We start from the raw sequence: 14,006 nt of genomic DNA, 5'->3' as shown, positions 1-14,006 counted from the left end.
TCTCAAGGTGGATATGATGTTCATACTACTTTGTTGAACATTATATTGGAAATGAGGGGGTGGGTTAGGGAACATTAATCTCTCTTGCATCTGCTTTGGTCATTTTTTAATAATATATGAAGTTCCTCTAAAATTAGATTACAAAAAGTTAATAAATCAAATAGCAACTAATGGGAAGAAAGTAATATTAATAAAACAGTAGGGCTATTTATTACTGTGCACCTGGGTTTCCTTTATGTTTCTGTACCTGGATAGTATAAAGAAATTCACTGTTAATAAATTACATAGAAAGATTAATTGGCTCACAATCAAAGACATTTTTCTCAAGCATTATTAGCCACTAACAGTTGAACAGTTCAGAGTAAAAGCCTGAGCAGAGTAATTACCTCATTGATATGGAAGGTACCAACAGTCAGTGGTCCCATCTTTCTCCCATGGGTGGGATTCAAGCTGGCTTACAATAAAAAACAAAGAGAGCCAGCATGGCGTAGTAGTTTGAGTATTGCACTACAACTCTTGAGACCAGGGTTCGATTTCCCTCTCAGCCATGAAATCCACTGGGTGACCTTGGGCAAGTCACATGCTCTCAGCTTCAGGAGAAGGCAATGCCAAACCTCCTCTGAAGAAATCTTGCTAAGAAAAGCCCATGATAGAATTGCCTGAGTGTCACCGTAAGTTGGAAATTACTTCAAGGTACACAACAGTAGTAGCAGCAGCAGCAACAAGAAATACATAAAATAAATAAAAGTATAAAATTTAAAACACAATTTAAAAATATCAGTAAAGAAAAATACTGGCCTGAACAGACAGGCCAAAATAAAGCTGCTTTGGGTCACTTTGGAGATATGCTGTTTAAATGCTGCATGCATCCTAAGAGGCGGGAAGCCGCATCAAAGCCACGCTCCTGGCTTCTTAAGATGCATGTTTCATTTAAACAGCATACCTCCAAAGTGACCCGAAGCAGCTTTATTTTGGCCTGTCTGTACAGGCCCCACAGAACTCATTATTGAAAAGGTCCTTTCATGTCTTGCAATATCAGTTGTCAAAGGCTCACCTTAATAAAAAGATCCTTCGCTGCTGCAGAAAGGCAAGAGGAAGGGAGCCAGCCAAGGTGGGGAATGAGGGATTTCCCCTTCCAAATAGCAATTCTGCCTCCCCATATGAAATTTTCCTTCAGTCACCACATTTCTCACATAGCAGCAGTTTAAAATTTCATTTGGGCATTTCGAAATACAGTCCAGGCATCCAAATAAAAGGGATGGGCAAAGTTACCAAAGGAATGCAAACACAGGCAATATAAGAGTTCTAGATGTGAACAGTGGTAGATGTTTGGAGACCAACAGAAAATTTCACTGCAGAGGGGAGAGAAATTGTTACTTGAGGGGGTTAATAACCTCATGTAAGCCACTTTCATAGCTATACACCTGGAGCTGGCCTGGCCTCCTTTGATGGAAAGCTACAGATCCTGCATTTGTATTTGATGCTTCTCAGAAGGTGACAGGAATCTATTGCATTGTGTATTTTTATTTTGACTATATTAACTTGTTTTAACATTTTAGAATTGTTTGTACATTGTTTAATTAACTGACTCTGCCATCTTTGAATCCCCGTTTTGGGGGAAAGACAGAGGATAGATAAATTTTCTCCTCCTCCTCAGCTGAAGGCACCAGATCATGTCTGATTTTGGAAGCTGAGGAGGGTCAGACCTGGTTAATAGCTAGAAGGGAGACCACCAGGGTATACCAAGTGTTGTTGGCTGTCTTCAGAGAAAGTCAATGGCAAAGCTCTTCTGTGTACTCATTGCCTAAGAGAAAACTGTGAAATTGACATAAGTTGACAGGCAGCTTGAAGACACATACCTGTGCTACTGCTACTAGAAATATTTTAATAAACAAGAAAAATTCCTAGTACATCCTAGTAAAAAGGATGTTCCATATTTTCTGCTTCTAGGTACTAGCATGCTAAACAGAGAAATGTCCTAGCCAAACTTGCCTCATACCATTCAGTTATTTCTTCCAAGTTATACAGAAAACATGTGTGAAGCTTTCTGATAAACTGTCATAAAACAGCGATTGAAATTCACAGCTAGAAAGGAAGGCATCACTTCAACCTGAATTAAAGTTGATTTCCTGCATAATAGTGGGCTGATAATTGGGGATGTGGTTCAAAGGAAGTCTTTAAAACAGTGGAAGTCTAATTCACCTGTGCTTTGTCAAAATCTCAACGGACTGATCCCATACACTGCCAAACCTTTCATGAGTGCAGCTCTCCAGGGTAACTTTTCTGTACACCTTACATGAAATACATCATATGCAGCTGAACATTATTTTATTTTTTGTTCAAAAGTACAGTAAGCATGAACAAGCTGGCAAAAAGCATCAGTCTGGACTGGATCTACTGCATAATTTAATCATTTGGCCTCAAACAGGTCTTGTAAACTAAATTCTAGTGTCTCCTTTCCCAATGTATAGGAGCTACAAAAAGAAAGAAAAAACTATAGGATTTAGATGGATCTTAATGATGCTATTTGTACATTTCATGGGCTGATTTGTTATCTATTTGAGTTTTTTTTTGTGAGGAGTCAAATAATTTCTTCTCCTTTGAGATTTTGCTGGTTTACATTTCACATAAATGTTGAGATGGACGAACAGCTATTTTCCTCAAGAATAACACTTTGCTGCCTAATATTTGAATTATTTTCTTGTATCTCTTCAGTGCTCCTGAATGGAATTATATTGACCCCAAGCAAAAGGCTGCTCTGGATAAGCAAGCTGATGATGGGGAATTTTGGTGAGAAAATTTTCATCCTTAGTATACTTGGACAAAGGTGCTTTTACAACTGTAGTCATACACATAGATACCATTGAGTAGGAGTGTCCTGTTGGAACACATGACATCCTTGTTCCAGTTTAAAAATACTTCTTTTTGATGCCTGAAGGCTTTAAGACATTTTTAAAAAGACACAGACTCTTGGTCCCGCCCGCCCCCTGTTTTTGGGAAGAACTGTTGTTATGGTGGAATTAGAATAGGGGCAGTTTGTTGGGTGGTCATCTAATCATCCCCACCACTTAATGATAGCTCCCTTATTTGCATTGTTGTCTGGAAAAGGTAGTGTCACCTTTTTTTTTTTTTGGATTTGATTTTTATATGCAAACATTTGCATACATACTATTGCACACATTTCACCTCCGTCTGCTCTACTGGCTTCTCTTTATAGAACAAGTGAGCATTTGGAATGAAGAGGTGGGGTGTGTGTGATAATTTGATTAAAGGAATATACCCCCCGCATCTGCTGCTATTGTCATCAGACATAAACCAATATGGTGAACACATGCACAGAGTAGAGGAAAGAATTAACTGTCTCCCCAATCCTGGTACACCATTGTTCTCAGAAAAAAACAGAGCTCTGCTTCCAACACCTGCTACATTAGCAATTAGAAATGAAAGAGACAACAGCAAGGAACACATAATGGGGTCCAGAACATTTAGTTTTGATAAAGAATAGACAAGGAAGCTTATATAGATGAGCTGCTGTTCCTATCTGGCAGGCAGTGTTCAGCATGGTACATCACAACTTGTGCAGATTAAATGTGCATGTTTATCAGAGTTTGTTTACCCAGCGATGAGTTAAACCAGTGATTCCCAAACTTTAGGCCTCCAGGTGTTTTTGACTTTAACTTCCAGAAGCTCTAGCCAGCTTGGCCAGTAGTCAGGAATTCCGAGAGCTGAAATACAAAACATCTGGAGATCTAAAGTTTGGGAAACACGGAGTTAGCCTGACCATAATCTGACCTTGCACAGGGCAGCTTCCTGTGTCCCATTTATTTATTTAGTTATTTGAAATATTTATATCCAAAGATCTCTGGACAGTTTACAATTGAATCAATTTAAAATAATAAATAATGATGACAATTTAAAAAAGAGTAAAATTATGTTAAATCATCTATCAATTAAATACTAGACAATTTAAAACAAGTGAAAACAATCTAAAATAGTGTGACCCAGTAGCTTCACTAGAGTTGATGTCACCCCAGTGTGGTAACTCATGATGTCACCGCTAGGCAGGCAGCCATCCCACAACTCCAATGAGTAGGAGCTGCTGGTGGATGGAGGGGTCCCACCTTGGTTGCCCATAGAGCAAAAACAACAGCAGAAGGAGGCATGGACCAGGGCTCTCCATGGATCCTCTTGGGGATTCCCCCAAGCTTTACAGAATGGAAGGAGAGAGGGGAGTGGAAGAGGAGGAGGATGCTGCCAACGCTGTTACAGCAGTTGCATTTGGCCTGATAACTGAATTGACCCCTGGCAGACAGTGTCAGGTGGGGAGAGAGCAGGAGGAGATGGAATGGTTGAATGAAAAGTAGTAGCAACTAGGGAGAGGCGCTGGTTTTTCACCCTCCCCCTGCCGACCACCTCATTGCCCTCCCCATCCTGGCCAGGTTGTCTGGCTTAGGGCCAGATTGAAACTTCAGGGATCCAGGTTCAGTCTCAAGATCTAAGGCTCCCCGCTCCTGTAACAGAATCTAATCTAACCCATTGAAAACTATGATTATTAGATGGAAGAGGTGATATGATAGCCTTGTTTAAATGTTTGAAGAGGTGTCATATTGAGGATGGAGCAAGCTTGTTTTCTGCTGCTCCAGAGAATAGGACTCGGAGCAATAGTAATAATAAAATTTATTTATGTTTCCCCACCTCTCCCATTGGATCGAAGCGGGGTTACTGACTAAGTAAAAGCACAAGGTGTTTACCTCAAAATTCAATTAAAAGCAGCTAAAAACAATAAAATATCCAACATCAGACAATAACAATGGCATCAACAAGCAAGCAATGGATTTGAACTACAGGAAAAGAGATTCCAACTCAACATTAGGAAGATCTTCCTGACAGTGAGAGCTGTTGAACAGTGGAATACACTCCCTCAGAGAATGGGGGAGTCTCCTTTTTTGCAGTCTTTAAATAGAGGCTGGATGGCCTTTTGTCAGGGGTGCTCTGATTGTGAGTTCCTGCATGGCAGGGCGTTAGACTGGTTGGCCCTTGTGGTCTCTTCCAGCTCAAGAATTCTATGATACTAATGTAATGACTCAATAGGAGCCTAGCTTATGTTTTCAATCCATGAGTCAGGTAGAGACATAGAGTACTGCACTGCAAGGTATATCCAACTAGTGCTTGAACCCACTGATTTTAAGAAGACTGATTGCTGATAATTTCTTGTCTGCAAAGGAAAGAAGTAGATTCCTAGAAACCTTCATGGTTTGTAATGCCAGGTAATTCTGTTGGCCCCATGACTGTCTGCTGCCTTGGCAGAAAATAAATCAATGACAAGTGGGTATGGCTGTGTTCCAGATTCAATAAGCATTCTTTTATTCTCTTTCTGTGGTGGCAGGATGTCCTTCTCGGATTTTCAAAGGCAGTTTACAAGGCTTGAAATCTGCAACTTGACTCCTGACACACTAACAAGCAGCCACCTTCATAAGTGGGGCATGACATTGTTCAACGGAAACTGGCGACGGGGCTCAACAGCTGGGGGATGCCAGAATTATCCAGGTATAATATTTCCAGGGAGAAAGAAACCACTGCCAGAGCTTGGAAAAGTTACTTTTTTGTACTCCAGCTCTTAGTATCTCCTATGAAGCATGCCACCTGGGTGATTCTAGACATTGTGGTCCAAAAAAAGTAACTTTTTCAAGCTTTGTTCAGTATTAGTGATTCCAAAGACAGTTTTTGCATTGGAGGGTTACCTGTGGATGTTTTCTATTGTCTCTCAATGCTGGCCTCATTTTAATCATTTATTTAATTGATTTCTGTTGCAGCCTTCTCCCTAAACTCAAGTTAGTTCATGACAAGATTAATTAAAAAGGTAAAGTAAAAAACTAAATAAAACAGCAACTCTGCACATGTTGTAAAATACAATAAAACTAATTATAACATTAAAGTACAATTTAAAAGCACATCAAAACCTCTTCTTCAGAATGCAAACAAATTGCCAAAAGGCTACAAAGTATGGTACAGGTGGGGTAGTTTGCATGTGTTTTTCTGTCGGAGTTTGGATACAAAAAAGTTCCCACTATTACCTATAGCAAAGTGCAAAATTCTCAAAGCCAGCCAAGTTTTTTGGCATGCAAAGCAGAAAATCCCATGCACCTCCCCTGCTGACTGATAAAAGTAATATGGTGATTAAAAAAGCAAAAGCCTAACGGTTTGACAATTAGTTCACTACATTTGGAAGCAGGCCAAAAATCTGAAGTCAGAAGGTCCTCTTACAAAGCTTCACTGAGCTGAACCGAGAAGCATTATGGGGTAAGAAATGCTGAATGTTCCATTCAAGGAACATACTATTGTGCTGTTTTAATTACATCTTCTGGATTTGAAAAGATATGCATTCATTCTCTGGGTCCTGTGCTATTCATATTTGTTTGGATGTAAGACCTATTGTGTTCCACGAAACTTATTTCTTCATATTTAATAAATAAAATTTTATTATTATTATTATTATATTTAATAATATTTTTTGAAAGATTTATTAGTCATTCTATAACAACTAGCTTTCAGGGAAATGCACATTGAAGTGTTACCATATAAGTTTGCAGACCAAAACATGTGATCAATAACAAGGTGGTAGAAGATTCATGATCAAAGATAAAACTGAACTATGATTCAAAAATGGGTGTACACACTTGCATCTTTACATACTCTTTATTACTGGGGACTATAATGACTTCTGAAAGTCCAAATTTCCAGTGTAAAATTCCACTTTATCATGTTCATATTGCTATTCCAGTTGCTTTTTATATTTGTTTTCATTTATCACTGTTATTTCTTTTTAACTTGTATTTATACATCTCATTCCATCTGCACTATGGCATAACTGCAATAAATGTATACTGTGCAATTGTATACATTAACAGACTATTGAATCAGTTTTATTTTTGTTTGTCTAGCGCTAAATTACTTTTAAATCTATTGCTGTTTGGGGCTTCAGTTGTAACCTGTAATTAAAATGAATAGCAAGTGCAGTTTGGGTTAATTAAACACTTTTAGATTTGCTGCAGGGTAATAAAACCATTGTAAGAACCGTTCTTGAAAATTATAAGTTCTATAGCATTTAATCTTACTATAATAATGAAAGCTTGCAAGCTCCGGCTGTGTCTGCATGGGCCAAAATACTCTGGGAGTAGTCCAGAGTATTCTGGCCTCGAAGCTGCCGTGACTTCCCCCATTAAGTGGGCACTCCAGAGCAATCATAGAATCATAGAGTTGGAAGAGACCACTAGGGCCATCCAGTCCAACCCCCTGCCATGCAGGAAATCCAAATCAAAGCATCCCCGACAGATGGCCATCCAGCCTCTGTTTAAAGACCTCCAAGGAAGGAGACTCTATCACCCTCTGAGGGAGTGCATTCCACTGTCGAACAGCCCTTACTGTCAGGAAGTTCCTCCTAATATTCAAGTGGAATCTCTTTTCCTGTAGCTTGCATCCATTGTTCCGGGTCCTGTTCCCTGGAGCAGCAGAAAACAAGCTTGCTCCCTCATCAACATGACATCCTTTCAAATATTTAAACAGGGCTATCATATCACCTCTTAACCTTCTTTTCTCCAGGCTAAACATCCCCAGCTCCCTAAGTCGTTCCTCATAGGGCATGGTTTCCAGACCCTTCACCATTTTTGTCGCCCTCTTTTGCACACGCTCCAGTTTCTCAATGTCCTTTCTGAATTGTGGCGCCCAGAACTGGACACAGTATTCTAGGTGGGGCCTGACCAAAGCAGAATACAGTGGCACTATTACTTCTCTTGATCTAGACACTACACTTTTATTGATGCAGCCTAAAATTGCATTGGCCTTTTTAGCTGCCGCATCACACTGTTCACTCATGTTCAACTTGTGGTCTACTTGGACTCCTAGATCCCTTTCACATGTAGTTTCATTGAGCCAGGTGTCACCCATCCTATATCTGTGCATTTTGTTTTTCCGCCCTAAGTGCAATACCTTCCATTTCTCCGTGTTGAATTTCATTTTGTTAGCTTTGGCCCAACTTTCTAGTCTATTCAGATCATTTTGAATCTTGATCCTGTCCTCTGGGGTATTAGCTATTCCTCCTAATTTGGTGTCATCTGCAAATTTGATAAGTATGCTCCCAATTCTGTCATCCAGGTCATTGATAAAGATGTTGAATAGCACTGGGCCCAGGACAGAGCCCTGTGGGACCCCACTGGTCATTTCTCTCCAGGATGAAAAGGGGCCATTGTTGAGCACCCTTTGGGTTCGGCCGGTCAACCAGTTACAAATCCATGTAACAGTTACCTTGTCTAGTCCACATTTTACAAGCTTGTTTGCAAGAATGTCATGGGAAACCTTGTCAAAGGCCTTACTGAAATCAAGATATACTATATCCACAGCATTCCCTTCATCTATCAAGCTGGTAATTTTATCAAAGAAAGAGATTAGATTTGTCTGGCATGACTTGTTTCTCTGCTGTACTGCCTGCCAGTGGCATTGTGTGTTGACCCTTCTGAAGCCGAAAACAAGGTGCCCAGTATCTATCATATAGCTGAGCACCTCTTTCTGCTCTCAGAGGAAGTGACTTGTGCCAGCAGTGGATGTGGCATCACAGTGGGACATGTTGGAAGCAGCCGTTCAGTGTCATTTTAGAGAGTTCCAGATCTTCCCAGAAGATGTAGAGCAGTGGTTCCCAAACCACTTCAGCTGTTTTGGACTTCAGCTACCAGAATTTCTGACTGTTGACTGAGCTGGCTGGGGGCTGGGGCTTCTGGGAAATGAAGTCCACCTTTGAGGTGAATTGAAAGACAGAAGTTGGTAGCACTGAAGTTTTGTAGACTTGACAACATTTTTACAAAAATCAACAAAACAGCGCTGCAAACCATTAGAAGCATGGCACAGCTACTTCCTAAAAGCCTACTGGAATAAGGTTTTTACTTCCTGGGTGAAGGAAGATAATGAAGGAGCTGTCCTAGCCTTGCTACGGAGTGAGTTTCAAAGTCTAGGAGAAGCCACCAAGAAGGCTTCCTTTCCTTGTTCCCACCAAATGAGTAGTGGACAGAGAGAAGGGCCTCTCCCAAACATCTTAGAGTTTGAACATACGTGTTACATGCCAGAAACAGAATGCACATAAAACCAGTCTTCTTTGGAGAATTAAAAATCTACCAACTACCCTGAGATTCCAGAATATATTGATCTAAATCCATTTTGTAATTTATCACCCTACTCTCTTAACTAATGTTCTAGAATGAAGAAGAAAACAGAACCAGGAGCTTCATGGATAGGCAGAAGGACCAGCCCTGGCCTTTTCCTTCACTTATATAGGTGAAAGATTATCAGCCATCCCTCCATGGAAAGGAAGAATGCTACCATTGAAGACATGATTGTATTGAGAGTACTAGTGCTGTCATAGCTTTAACTCTGGCCAAATAGCTTCAAGAGTTTAGAAACTTTTTTGGATTGCAGTTCTCAGGATTCCCCAGGCAGCATGAACAATAGGTATGCTGGCTGGTGTATTCCTGGAACTGTAGTCAAAAAAGGTAATGCTTCCAAACTTTGGGTAGCTTGGCATGATTAGATAAGGATTCCATGGGACTTCCTCTGTTCACAATGCACAGAGATCACCGAGACACCCTCTAGACTCCTTGAAATACACAACCTTCTCTGTCCATATCTTTCACCTGTCTTATTGATAGCCATTTTGCTCATACCTCAGTATCAAAAATGGTTCAGGTAGGCTGCACAGCTACTGTATATTCCACTCTATCTCTCAGAACCTATTAAATCACATTTGTATGTAATGCACAAACGGGAACAAGTAGCAACCTATTTGCCTTTTAACTATTCATAGTACAGTAAGTGATCTATTATTGGTTTATTTTGGTTGTATCTGCACTGCAGAAATAATCCAGGTTGACACTGCTTTAACTGCCATGGCTCAATGCCATGGAATTCTGGGATTTGTAGTTTTGTGAGAGATTTGGCCTTCTCTGTCAGAGAACTCTGGTTCCACCACAATCTACAAATCCCAGGATACCATAACACTGAGCCATGGCAGTTGGTGTCAAACTGGATTATTTCTGCAGTGCAGATGGAACCTTATTTCTGGTTTTGGTTTAAGTTTTATTTCCAAACCAGATTTGAGAGTTGGATTTGTTCCCAGTAACCACCTTGGGGTGAGGGTTATAAATGGCAAGTTCATGCTAATGACCATGGCCTTTCTCAGCTGATTGTTACTCCCACCTGCAGTGTCTCTTAGTAGTTCTATTTGACATTACTCCAATAAATATATAGCACAGCTTGGAGGGAAAAAAGATGAAGTATAGAATATATCGCTGTAATGGAGAGAGTGTACTGACTCAATGGGAATTAAATGGAATTGAATGGAAACAGTTGTTCCCTGCCGCTCTAGCAATGGTGGATGCATCCGCAGCAAAGAAATTATTCTTTCACTGCTCCTCACCCTCTGACTATGAGATATATTTTGGCCTTTGCAGCAACATACTGGACCAATCCACAATTTAAAATCAGGCTGGATGAGCCAGATGATGACCATGAGGGAAGTGCAAGTGAACCATGTTGTACAGTGCTTCTGGGCTTGATGCAGAAGAATCGCAGGAGGCAGAAGAGGATGGGGGAGGACCTGCTGAGTATCGGCTACTCCCTTTATCAGGTATATGACTTCTTGCTCCTTACTTTCCTGCACCTGAACACCAGGGTGGTCATGTTTTACCCTGAATGTCAGATATAATAGGGGCAGGGAATTAGGCAGGTACACCAGTAGGTGTGGAGAGCCAGCATGATGTGTGGTTTGAGCGTTGAACTGTGATTCTGGAGACCAGATTTTGTATCCTGGCTCAGCCATGGAAACCCGTGGTGACTGTGGGCAAGTCACACTTTCTCCGCCTCAGAGGATGGCAATGGCAAGCACCCTCTGAAGAAACGTGCCAGGAAAACCCCATGATAGGTTCGCCTTAGGGTCTTCCTAAGTTGGAAATGACTTGAAGGCACACAATGACAATAAATACCAGTACGTGTAGAGGGTGGGGTTTGGCAGCTGGGGTGTGTGGTCAGGATGTCCCCTGAACATACAGGATGAGTGTCTTAGTTCTGGTCCTGGAGCACTGTCTGCTTCTATGATTTCCACCTCTGAACCTCCTTCTGTTTGCTCTGCAAGCCCTTCTGCTTGTGTATTCACTTCTATTTTTTCATTTCTGATGGTTGTCTGAGGCAGGTAGACTTCATCTCTACACTTAGGCTAATACACCATTAGCTGTTCTGTATTGTGGCACGCAACACTTCTGGCTGTGATTATTCCTGGTTTTGAATTCAGAATACTGTATCCCATGATTATCCCTCTTGGTACAGCTGTTCCAGGTGGGACAGGAGTTCTTTGGATGTCAAACCTCTCTCAGGAATACAGTTTGAGATCTGGGTGGCTTCCATATAAACAGCTGCAGGAGGGGTGATTGCAAAAACCTCCAGCAACAGATCCACTGGTTAGACCTCCATCTTTCACATAAGCACTCACATGCACACTTCAGCACACAATCTCTCTCATGCACACAGCTTCACTCACCCCCATTTATACACACACTCATACTTTAACGGGGAGGACTGGTGCATGGGAACATGCCTTGCCCTTGAAGTTGTGTTCCCTGCCAGTCTGCACTCAACCATCTGGCATCCTTTGAAGAATGTGATTTTCATGGAGAAGTTGTAAAGGGATGTCTCATTCTTGGTGTGATTTTTCACATCATGGGCACACTCCCCTAAACCTTCTGCTCAGCTCTTCAGCTGGATGTGAGGAGCACAGTTTGCACAGGGGAGAGGAAATGCAAGAAGAGTCATTTTTTGGTGCTGTCTTTTCTAAGAAAACTGTATTCTTGGACAAATAAGCAGCTGAGCATTGGCCTTGGGGGAGCCACTTTGCAGAAGGATTTTATGGAAGCACTGGCAACATTGGGAAGGGGGAAGTTTGTTGTTGTTGTTGACTGCCACCAAATCAACCTCCGAGGCATCCTATCATCAACAGCTCTGCTCAGGTCCTGCAGACTCGGTGTAGCCTCTTGTCTCACAGGAGAATGCAGCCCCACCATCAGGTAGTGCTATTGGGAGGACGTTTTGAGCCAGTAACTTGGGCATCTATGTGAACCACACTGAAGGTTTCTGGGGGGGATCTATGTGCCCTGAAGGCAATGAGTTACCTGCCACATGCACCCTAGAACTTTGGCCTCTGTTTATTTTGTATAAACTCCCAGAACTCACAGGCCACTGATCATGGTGGCTAGGTCTTCTGGGAGTTGAAGTCAGAAACATCTGGGAGCAGGGCAATGGTAAAGAACTATTTTCTATATGCCATACTACCAATAGGATTTTTACTTCTCTTTCCCCATTTCTCTATTGGATTAGAGCTGAGTGGTGGAATAGATGCTGCAGCCACTTAAGATTCTTGGTTAGAGAGCAGTTGCCTGTCCAGATAGGAAGCATTAAAATAAATGGACCAGTGATCTTAATCTGTAGAAGACAGATGAATAAATGCATAAAGAAGGGTAAATTTGATTCCACATGCTAAATCTCTCTAGAGTTTTTTCCTCAAAGGTCAGCTGTAAAATAGCTGAAGAATACTAAGCCAAAGGCAGGCTGACACAAATAGGTATATTCCCGACTGTTACCAAAAGGGTGACATGGTTGTATCCTACAGTCAGAGAAATAAAACAGTTACTTTTTTGGCAACAACTCATGGAATCTCGTAGTTAGCATGTTATGGTGGATTGTGGGAATAACCTTTCTGATCTCTGGTCTTCCATATAACAACATGTCTTATTTCACCATTCTCTCTCTAAAAATGAATCAAGTGTTATGAGTGATCAGGATTAATGTCAAAGACAAAGAAGTGATCTTTAACAGATGAATTTTAATAAGAAAAATTATTTAAAGAAACCAAAACCTGATTGCATACTTCTCTAATTATTCAAAGATATGGCCATGTTAGTCTATAGAATCATATGTAGGGAGATCTTGTAGCACCTTTGAGACCAAGGTTCAAAACACACTGTAGAAATAATCCAGTTTGAGACCTCTTTCATTGCCCTGGTTCAGTGCTAGAGAATCCTAGGAATTGTAGCTTATTGTGGCACCAGAGCTCTCCCAGACAGAAAAGGCTAAATGTCTCACAAAACTACAGCTCCCAGAATTCCCTAGCATTGAGCCAGGGCAGTTAAAGCAGTCCCAAATTGGATTATTTCTGCAGTGTGTTTGGGACCCAACTATAAAGAAGTTGATAGCATGACCTTTTGTAGACTTCAGTCTACTTCCTCAGATGCTTTTGGTGGAGTGGAAGCCAGTAACAGACACAGATAGACACACACACACACACGCGCGCGCCATAGATATCTCTAATTATGATTGTGTTATTGACTTATCATATAAATATATTTGGATTTACACAAAGTGTTAATGACTATTTAATTTTGAAGGTGGGTAATCTATATGCATCTTGCCACCTGAAAAGCTGTTGGGCACTTGCCAACTTGCTAAACCACTAATTCTTACTTTCATATGATATTGTGAGAAAAAGGAGAGAAAAATACAAAACTGGGCAGACTGTGAAGATTTAGGGCCAGGTGTGGGAAGAGGGCTGGAGTAATTTTTCAAAAGTTTTTTGCATTATTTTCTCTAACAACACAATGCCAGATTCCGTACAAAGTTTGGAAATGGCATGCTCTCTGTTCAGATGATTCACAATATTAAGAAAAATCTGATCGGAGGTAAAAGGAGACTAAACAAAAGTTTAGTAAGGAACTGCTCTCAGAACTATTCATTACCTCTGGCTTTACAACTGTCTTCCCTAGCAAATTAACAAATATGCACATTTATTAGTTTTTACTAGTGCTTGAGAATGGTAGATTGTAAAGCAGTGGAAAGAATTCAAGATACTCTTTGACACAGGATTTAAAAATCAGCCCCAAATGACTGCATTGTTTAACTGGATTAGAGATATTGTACAG

General features: G+C 40.9%; 1 protein-coding gene across 1 annotated transcript in view; it reads left to right on the top strand.

Moving 5' to 3' along the window:
• Positions 1 to 14,006, top strand: part of CAPN8 (calpain 8) — a 58,401-nt gene that overhangs the window by 20,908 nt on the left and 23,487 nt on the right. Inside the window, exons 8-10 of the mRNA XM_042475155.1 lie at positions 2,716 to 2,790; positions 5,387 to 5,547; positions 10,494 to 10,669. Coding sequence (XP_042331089.1) covers positions 2,716 to 2,790; positions 5,387 to 5,547; positions 10,494 to 10,669 — 412 coding nt within the window. The remainder of the gene's footprint in view (positions 1 to 2,715; positions 2,791 to 5,386; positions 5,548 to 10,493; positions 10,670 to 14,006) is intronic.

The sequence above is a fragment of the Sceloporus undulatus genome, chromosome 1 (assembly GCF_019175285.1).
Source record: "Sceloporus undulatus isolate JIND9_A2432 ecotype Alabama chromosome 1, SceUnd_v1.1, whole genome shotgun sequence".
In the NCBI taxonomy this organism is placed as follows: Eukaryota; Metazoa; Chordata; class Lepidosauria; order Squamata; family Phrynosomatidae; genus Sceloporus; species Sceloporus undulatus.
The sequence above is the reverse complement of the archived record's forward strand: the minus strand, read 5'-3'. Positions and strand labels throughout refer to the sequence as shown.